Below are 10,518 nucleotides of genomic sequence, written 5' to 3'. Positions count from 1 at the left end.
AGAGGAGCAATAGAAAGCATCCTGACTGGAAACATCACAAACTGGCATGGTTTGTGCACGACCCAGGACAGGACGGCTCTACAGCGGGTGATTAAAACCACCCAGAACATCTTCGGTGCCCATCTGCAGAGCATCAGTGACATCGGTGAAGTGAGATTTCTGCACTGAGCCCAAACGATACTAAAAGACAACACCCACCCCGGCTACAGTCTGTTCACCCTGCTGCCACCTGGCAAAAGATACAGAAGTATCCGCTGCTGTACCACCAGACTACAGAGCAGCTTCATTCTCCAAGTGATTCATCATCTGCACTACATTTTTATAAAATAGACTCAAAGATTGTTTATTTTTTTAAAACCTTTATTTTAAATTCTGAGCTAAATTCTAAAAAAAAAAGCAGAGATTGTCTGTTTTCCTTGACAAGCTTTGTGTAGTCCTTACAACAATTACTGTACACGTGTGCGTGCGTGTGTGTGCGCGTGTGTGAGTGAGTGCGTGTGTGTATGTGTGTGCGTGCGTGTGTGTGTCTTCCCTCCCCTTCACCCGGTCCTCTCTCCTCCGGAGCACCGAGGCGCACACAGACGCGACTCCGGCGCGCTGCAACTCCGCGTCCGCGCATCTCTCCCCAGTGCTTCGCGCTTCCACAAACAAACGGCTTGTTGGTTTCACGTTGCGAGGCTTCCTGTTTATTTCTCCCATCTTTTCCCCTCTTCTCTTCTCTCGGTACCTCTCATGCCGCCGTTACGGCGCTGGATTCGGGGCGACTTGTGATCTAGCAGGCAGCAGCTCGATGAATATGGCGTGCATTGGGGACGCGGACCCTTTCACCGCTGCGATACCTGCCACCAAAGTTGAACTCACGGTTTCTTGTCGGTGAGTACGGACAGCTGATGCTTTCTCACACAATCTCCTGCTGTTACAGAGACAAAACATGTGTTTCTGTGTGTGAATTGTTTCATAGTGTGATATCTGACACCGTGAGTAACTGTCGCTACTACGATGGATGTAGTGGCGAGTGCACGCACCAGAAACTCCGTTTGCGCTCGGATTTTTTTTGGTTTGCTGTAAAATACACTTTACTATCATTGATTTCAGCCTGTAATGCAGGCTTTAACGGTTCAACCTCCTCTGAGTATCGCAGTGGTGGAGACTGAGTGATAATTCAGGGACTTAAAGTGGAGTTGGAGGGACATGCAGCTGAGTCTTGCGCGTCTGCTGGCGGCACTTTGCCTGTGGATGATCACCAGATGGAGGTCAGAGTTGACATGTCTTTACTGGACTGTCACATCTCTAACACAGCTGCCACATGCACAGCTCTGGGAATTTGTGTTTTATTTATCACAGCCACTTTTGGTGCCTGCAAGGCCAATAATGTAATGTCCCATAAATTCTTGTTTTTGAAGGGTTTTGTGCGGAGCTGGCTGAATGAGGCAGCATGTACAGTGTGTTTGGTTCAGACTGTGGCAGTTTTACTACTGAAGCACCATCTTCCACACTTGTTTCTGACTGTAGCAGTACTGTGAGAGGGGCGTACTGTGGATGGAGATGGAAAGTAAAGGGTTTGGAGCGAGGGAGGGAGTCATATCTGGATGCTGTAGTTTGCATAGTAGTCAGCCCTTATTTATATATTTGGTATATTTATTCATTTTTACTAAAGTGGATGTTGGTCACAATAACTCCATCAGTCTGTCTGTCTGTCTATAATACAGCTGTGACACTTAGTCGATTGATTGATCAGTCAAATGAATCAACCATGAATCGATGATTGATTAAGTCAGTCTAATCAATCTATATGACACTATCTATCTATCTATGTATAGTCATATACAAATATGTAAGAAATGAAGGAACAAATCCACATTAAGTATCTTTGTCAGCTGTTTATCCACCACACACTTCCAGAACAGCCTCGGGGTAGAGCTGCATCTAACAGTTGTGTTCATAATCAGTTCAGCTGCTGAATATTGTTATAATAATATTGAATATAAATGAGCAAAATTGTTGCTGATAATATCGTGTGTTTTGATGATGGTGGCAGAGAGCTCTGTTGAAGACACTGCTCCTAAAATCTTACATAGGTGTTCAGCAGAGGTGTGAATCTTCACTGGCGTCACGATTCGATTCGATTGTGATTCAGCTGTCGCGATGCATCTCAGTGTACGGCATCCTCACTGGTCTATAATACTGCACGTGGCTACTTTTTCATCATTTGTTTTCACATTTTATTCAGAAATTCCTTCCAATAATCAGACTACAGCAGTCATACATTACAAAAACAAAACATTTATCCATCTGCAGTGCCTTACGCCTTTGTTGTAATCTACAATGATATTGTTTTCACATGGCGGCTTTGAGATGAGGCTTTTATTGACTCTGCTGCACACACCTCTCTCTGAGTTGGATGCCAAAGTTGACAGCGCCTCCTCAGATCTTGGCTGATTAGCTGGGTTTGCCGTTACAGTTGTTGTTTATGGCTGTAGACGTTAGCTTGAGGTGAAAATGGCTGACGTGATTAGTATAATTGTCGTGAGGCAGAAGTCAGGCTCAGCGAAGAGAAATTGTCCACACCTCTAGTGTTCACCTGGGTTGAAATCTGGTGACTGTGAAAGACAGCATATGATTCTCATCATTCTCATCTAATTAGACCTTGAGAACATTAAACTACAACACTTTTGGCAGTTGATTAATCGTCAGTGTCGTTTTCAGGCAAAAGTGCCAGATTTAGTTTGGGCAATGTCCCTTTTTTGACTTGACTTTCTATTATAGTAAACCTCTGTTCACCACAAGGTCCGAGTCATAGCTGTGCTGGAACTGAATCGATTGTATCTCATTACCTTAATCAGCAGATAGACTTCACCAGTTGTTTTGGACGGAAGAATCAATTTGAATAATCAACTTGCACTTGTGAAATAGTGACTGCAATTTTCACTATTTGAATTTATAATAGTGTTTAAAAGACCAAATATTTTAAGGAAATAATTGACAAATAAATGGATAGGAAAATAATGTATATGTTGCCTCCGTACATCAAACCAGTCAGTGACCTGACCACTCTCTCTCTTACATGAGATGTTTCTTTCTGAATGCTGCTTTACAGTGAATTGTTCTGTTTTGCTTCTCCCTGTTCGGTCATCATATCAATACAGCCCAAGATTCTTGTCTGTATACATTCAAGAAATATGTACTAATGATTGCTGTCATTATTGATCATTCTCTCTCTCTCAAGGTGACGTCTTTAAATTGCCAAAGATATAAAACAGAGAAAAGTTGCTGCACGTGAACAGCTGGAAGCAGTATGTTTTGGTTCAGGTTCAGCCAGCTGCTGCTGGAGCTGCTGTTTTACATCAGTAATATCAAGATAAAAGCCTGAAAATGGCTCGGTAGAAGAATTCAGCCTGTTAATGACCTTAATGATTTTGACATTTGACCCTGTGAAGATGCTTCTTCCAATATGAGGAAGCCGCCATCTGGACAAAATAATTCTTCTTTTGAATTGATGGCATCACGCAGGAAAAGCTCTTATGTTATGACTCATGTCTGCTTTCCTGCAAAATGCTTTTGTTTATACATGATGCAAAACATAGCTTCAGCCCATGAATAGGAGCAGGTAGTTGAATGAATGGACGGATAGTGACGAACAGCAGTAACCTTTATTTAATGATTCTAGAGGAGTTTTGAGTCATTCGACCATGAAGTTACATATTTTTTCTCTGTGTGTCTTGTCAGCTCCCCGGAGGAGGAGACGTGCATGTAACAGCTCTTTGGCACATACTTAATGCATATTATAATGCAAAGTTGTGGATGTGCAGCCAATCGCCAGGATACGCAGTTTCTTTAAACCACTGATAGATTCACATTTGTATGATTCATCGGCTGATTACCATATTGACGTCGCATATCACGTTCGCAATACATGTTTATGACCAGACTTTCATATCTGGAGGTGGAGGGGATGGTGGTTGGAGTTGCAAGAAGGCTGTTTCAACATTTGAAAGTGTGAAGCCACTGGATATTTTGTTAGGAGACGTCGGGACAATTTCCAGCCGTGTTTGTGGCGACAAGAAATGCATATTTTCAACAGGTTGTCAGGACATCTGCTGCTGTGTTTGTGGAGACAAACCCAGGTTGATTTCACCAAAACCTTGGAACATATCCAGCCGTATTTGTGGCAACAGAACAGGTATTTTAAGCCAAAATATTACATTTTCTTAACCATAACCAAGTGGTTTTTGTGCCCAGACCTAACTAGACCATAAGCATAATGTTTTGGTCAGTTGGAAAACCCTTTGCAATCTTCCGCATCCATCCTCATCTGGTTCAGCGAGTCTTTAAAGAGCATCTTAAATGTGAACTCCATTTACTTTATACCTCAATAGTCAGTTTATTAGTCATGAGAAGTTTGGCTCTGCCTGGGAAAGCAGTTGCATAAGGGCTTCATTTTTATAGAAAGCCTTCGTGACAAACTGGGGAGTTTGAAAGGAATGAGTGTTCACCAGACATTGAGGGTCTTACGAAAGATAAGATTGATTTGTATTATGGGAAACAGATTCTGAATTTTTGGAACCTGACCCAGAACTAAGGACTAAAAGACAGGACATCTTGGTCTCTGCTGCATCAATTTGAGCTTTTTTTTGCGTGTCCCCAAACTTTATGGAAGTGCAATATTAAATCAGCACTCTGAAAGTGTAAAATCTTGTTTTTGCTCTACCCCGGCAGTGATGTAGAAGTGTACTCCTGCATGTGTCAGTACACACTAACATCACTGTTTTAAGCCTGTTATTAAGTCACAGTTTGAAGGATTTGTATCATAATCAATTATCGATTGACCTCCTGTTTATATTTTCTTGATTAATAGATTAATAATTGATTAATTTTGTCTTTAAAACATCAGAAAAAACTGTAAACGGCCCCATCACGATATCTTACAGCCAAAGGTTACATCCTCTTACATCCTTGTCCGACTAACCTGCCCAAACTCAATTTAATTGAATTTACTATGATTCGGAAAAGCAGCAAATTCTTTGTAACTTTGAAATGTTTGACAATTTTGCTTCAAGACTTCAATTATTGATTGATTATCAAAAAGTTGCTGATTAATTTTCTGCTGATGAACTTATCACTTAATGTTCTATTTGTTGTGGCTCCTATCTGCTCAAAATTCAGGTTTCAGTTGAAACATTTGATCTGAATACCAGCGCTGTTACATTTTTTTTCTATAGGATGAAGTGGCCAGTTTTTACTATTTGACAGACACATCCATTGCTGTATCATTTAATATGATTATTTTTAAGCAGAAGACAACTATTTAGAGCTGAGAGCAGAGTCGACACCCTCGGCAGCCTCACTGACACTAAATTTACCAGCCCTGAGCTCGTGGGCGGTGTGATTTTCCCACTTTGGTGTCTCTGAATGTCGGCAAAGCTGCTGAAGCATTCAGTCTAGATAGATCCCATTCTACAGTGAAAGCCCTCCTTCACTCAATATATCCGAACCCTCCCCGCACTCATCATGCGTGTAGTCAAGCAGAAGAAGTGACAGATTGATTAACTCAAGTCCAATATTGTGCATCGCTGAGGAGTGAATCCCTCAGTCTGCTGCAGCAGCACACAGACGTTTGACTGATGAGCGCCTATCGCTCCTGATCACAAGGCCTTGATGACACACATTCACACACAGATGGAGTTGAGTTTTGTGCATCGGTAGTAAACAGATAGCCAGGCTTGTCTTTAGAGCTGCAGGATCAAACGAGCCCTGCAGCCCGTTGGTCCTCAGAGAATGTTTTGTGCACCAAGACGTTGGTGTGTCTGTCATCTGATCTGAGTGGTCCACAGCGGAGAGATAGCCGTGACCTTTGGACACAAAAGGTAGGAAGTGTAAGCCGCTGAAGAATTGACGTGTTGTGATGTGGCTGTATTGAAGTCGGACGCTGACCTGCTGAGAGGCCGGTCGATGTGTCACAGCCGATGTTGCACTTTCCGCGAGGAAGGTGAAGAAAGAGACAGAGAGACTTGTTGGGAGCAGAGGAGGAATCCTGCGTTCACGTTTGTACACAAAGAGCCAACGTCACCGCGATATCAAGCATTTGAAGAAACAAATCATTCTCTATTTGAATGCTTTAAAAAAAGCCTGAAGCAGTGCTGCAACTAATGATTTTTTTTTTTTTGTTGGCGATTAATGTATTGCTCCTTATTTTTTCAGTCAATGTCAAAAATGCCAGTCACAACTTCACAAGCCCAGAAAGCTTTTTGTTTTGTCAGACCAACAGTCCAAAATACAAAAAATATTTAATTTATTCAACGGAGACGCTGAAATAAGCATGTGTTCAGCAATCAATTCGCAAACACAAACATTAAGAACTTCTCTTTATTTTCAGTATTAACTCTCCACGTTCAGAATTGCCACCTGTGAGCGTGTGTGCGTTTTTGACCAACAACTCAATGAGAACATGATCGATTAACAGTGACACGGTTATTAAAAAATCAACTACCGACCCAGTTTTCAGAAGACAAGTGATACCCTGTTAGACAAAAAAATACCCAACCAGCCAGATGTGTGCATCAACGACAGCAGTAGCACACTGGTTCATTTTTAATATGTTTTCCAGATTTTTCCAGTTTATATTTTGATTTTACTGTGTGGTGCTTGACTGATGTGTGTCTGCTAGCAGTTATAATCTCCCTTCCCTTTAATACATGATTTAGAAAACTCCAAACAGTAGCTGACCATAAGCCGTGTTGGTGCCATGGATCTAACAAGGGAAATCTGGACACAGCGTCAGAGGCAGAGCCCCGTTCATTCCTTTAAAGCGGCTCAGTGGCGCATGAAGCCAGAAAAGTTTGAATTCCTGCGTGTAAAATTACCCTGATCTTCCGCCAATAGACGGTGCACACGAGAGACTTCTGGTTTAGCCCTCTGCTAACCTGAATGGGGATAAAATAATTCTGTGCAGCTCTTCCAGACTTTCCAAGTGTGATCAGACCGAATGGAACGGCCTGGCGCTGCTCCTGGGGGCTTGGTTGATGCTCACTGTCTGACAGCTGGTTGAGTCCGACTGGTGCTACACTCTGCCAACAATGTAAACTCATCTTTGAAGTCTGTATAGAGTATTGGTGGTTTTGGAGCTGTTTTTGGCACAGGAGAGTTGGGGGGAGGGTTAGTTATTGTACTTTGGGCTGCTGATTTAGGCCTCTTAACAACACTGTCAACAAAAAAACCTAATAAATTAAAAACTGTCTTATACAGAAGAAAAATGATTCATGTCCTGTCGGAGTGGTAGGTGTAGATAGGTGACAGTTTGACGGTCTTGAATATGGAGAAGTGATCTTGGGATTGCTGAATCAGGAGATAAGGTCCATTATAAGACTGCTTGTCAGCTAAACACAGTGCACGATTAAAACTATCTTACAATGTAGAATTAGCCACACATTGTGACTTCAAGCTGGAATATTAATGTAACAGACAACATTGTAATATACAGGTACAACTTAGTACATTGTTATTTGACCCCATATTCTGGACTACAATGATTAAAGAGTCATGCCCTGTTGTCATGAGGGAGGGTAGATTCAGAGTAGCGTGGCTCTGTGTTGTAATTACATGCAACAATTCCTCCAGGTACAGTTTGTTTATGTAATTTATCACTTTTTCTGTTGATTTATTGTTCACCAGATTTATTGTTCGCCAGCTGGATCTGTTGACTACCAAATAAAGCTGAAGTACAACTTAAAGTTAAAGTTAAATATCAGACCAAACAGATCCCCTGTCTCTCCTCCACTTCTCCTTCATAGTGTTGCTTCACTTTGCAGCTTTGCTACCTGAAGTGTATCAATCAGTTTGACAAACCCTCCACCATTTCAGTGGCGCAGAGCAAAGAGCGTAAACCCAACAGATCGAGTCGGTCTCATGTGGCGGGTCCAAACCGCAGGAGGCCGCGTGGGGGTCATGCTGAGCCGCTGCATTAATGGGTTTTTTGAAGGACTAATTTGGCCTAATTAAGGCCCCAGCCCGCCACGTAGCTTCACCTGGTTACTCTAGAGAGCCAACAGGGCTCCATCACATTACTAACCACCTCACCTCCTGCCCCCTCTGTTCCTACGCTTTCATCTCTTGCATAGCCACTTTCCTCCATCTCTGTGATTGCTGTGAGCGGATCTGAAGACATTCTGTTGATTAGTGGTGTTTGATGCCTTTATACTGAGCACAATATGATTTTAATGTGGTTAGTGTGCTTTGAGCTTAAAATAACCCAGGAATCTTAGACCCTCTGAGCATCACATACGTCAGCATCACATTCAGCATTTAGATTGGTGTAATTTGTAAAGCTTTTACAGTTAAATTACACTATGTACCTATGTAATCTGGATGAGACATGCGGTTTGAAAATGTGCATTTACAGTTGTCCGGATTGCTTTATTTTCTGGAATGAGAACGATCTAATTGATCAAGCCACAGAATTAATCACAGTGGCCAGCCCAGTCCCCAGAATGGCAATTAATATTTCTGCAAACCACTGATGCGTTCACATTTGTACGTGTTTTGTGTACCACATTGAAATTTCTACAATCCGTGTCCTAACATGTTCACATTAAATGTTAATGAGCTGACTTTCATATAAGGAGATGGAGGGGATGGTGGTGGAAGGCTGTGAAGCCAGTGACGACTGTTCAAAAGCTGCTTTTCAACATGTATTTGTGTGAAACCTCGCGATATTTTTAAGGAGACCACGGAACAATTTCCAGTTGTGTTTGTGCCGACAAAGATTTATATTTTTAGCGACATCTCGGGACATCTCCTGTGTTTGTGCCAACCAAAGCAGGTATTTTTGAGTCAGAACATGATCTTTCCTGATGCGCATTGATATGGATGAAGCAGTGATAAAATGTTTTTTCCTCCCGTGCTACGGAGGAATGTTGTTCCAAACAGTCATTCTTTTACAGAGTTATTCTGTTCTCATATTTACATGGACTGCTGATGGTGTGTCTTTCTCTCAGTGAAGTAGGATTCAGCCCATCCATCCATTTTCTTTTGCTTATTCAGGGCCAGGTTGCGTTGGCAGCAGGCTAAGAAAGGTGGTCCAGCTGTCTATCGCTGCAGCAATGTTTTCCAGCTCTCCCTGGGGATCCCAAGGCGCTCCCAGGCCAGATGTTGGATAAATAAACCCTCCAGGGTGTTCTGGGTCTACCTCAGGGTTTCCTATCAGCTGGGAGAAAAGGTGGTGGCTGGGGAGTAGGCTTTGTTTAGTTCATTATCGGATGCACACCACTACCACGCATACAGACACGCAGAGAACCTGAGAAAATCGTTGAGAGTTAAGTGTCTCAGGTGCCTCAAAGGTGGATTGACGGGAACATCTAAGAGTATTCTTCAGACTCAATTGACCTTATTGATCTGGTGTTACCCTCTCAGCAGGATGAGCTTTTGCTGTTCATTACTTCACCGCCTTCACAGAGGGGACTTCTTTATTAGCTGGTTTATAGCTTCACACACTGTTACTGCACGCAGTGAGGAAACCTGTACATCGGCTGGGGGGCTAAATGTCTAGCTATTGGACTTAGGGGAGGTTACGCAATGGAAGTGACCGCCAACGCTGCAATCAGGACCTCTGTGACTTCAAGAAGCAATAAGGCGAGGAGGTTTTCTTGCTGAGAAGGTTTTGTTGCTACTCGTGCTCCCGTGGAGTCTGGAGGCTGACACAAACACTGCTGGGGTTAATGTTTCCTACCCCACTGGAGCAAGAATGTTGGCTTTCACATCGATCTCATAGCATGTGTTCGATTAGCTGGAGGAAGCTCCGTGGTTGAAAATTGTTGTGGAAAGATTTGATGGTTGTTTCAGGGTCGGATTGGCTATATGCTCATTCTTCTACAGGTATATGATCAGATGCAGTGATTAAAATAATTGCTGTTAAGCATTGATAATTCAGTGGTATTGAATTGTATTGTCTAGTTGTTTTGTCAGAGCTTTATCATTGAAAACAGCTGCCTGCTGCTGCCGGGAACTATGCTTGGAGAGCGAGAAGAGTGAAACAAAACATTACAGTTGCTGGCTGTCAAGGGAGGGGAATTGCAGATTCAGGTGATTGTCCACATGTTCAACATTTTTGGCATTTTGGCATCTTGTTATCATGAAGTTAAAACACGCTTCTCCTCCTACATTTTAAGGCTGTATCAAAGAAGTACAGAGCTGCTCGAGAACAAAGAGGAATGATTTTATTATTAAATACCTGTAATATTTAAAAATAGTAGACAGGCAGTTGTTGTGGAGAGATGTTGGAGTGATGGGAGGCCCTGAGCTGTTAGGGGTTCGGTGCCTCGATAAAGTCAAGACACGTTGAGGCTTTTGCACAGTTAAAAACAAACATCCCTGTAAAATGACATTCTTCCTTTGCCTTGTACTCTGAAGGCAGTTTGAAACACAAGGTATAAAAGTGGACAATATAAAAACAAAAATATATCAGAGATCAGAAGATATTCATTGCTTTGTTGTATTTTAGGAAGCCTTTTGAAGACCTTGGCCGGG

At 42.4% G+C, this 10,518-nt stretch overlaps 1 protein-coding gene across 2 annotated transcripts in view; it reads left to right on the top strand.

Annotated features, from left to right (window-relative positions):
• The first annotated feature begins 700 nt into the window (after positions 1-700).
• Positions 701-10,518, top strand: part of LOC311263351 (copine-8-like) — an 82,072-nt gene continuing 72,254 nt past the window's right edge. For both annotated transcript variants that reach the window (XM_084363341.1, XM_084363342.1), the window contains exon 1: positions 701-873. In XM_084363341.1, coding sequence (XP_084219467.1) covers positions 791-873 — 83 coding nt within the window. In that variant the 5' untranslated portion in view covers positions 701-790. The remainder of the gene's footprint in view (positions 874-10,518) is intronic.

This window comes from Pagrus pagrus (assembly GCF_965226575.1).
Source record: "Pagrus pagrus genome assembly, chromosome: 10".
In the NCBI taxonomy this organism is placed as follows: Eukaryota; Metazoa; Chordata; class Actinopteri; order Spariformes; family Sparidae; genus Pagrus; species Pagrus pagrus.
This window is presented reverse-complemented; position numbering and strand designations above follow the sequence as displayed.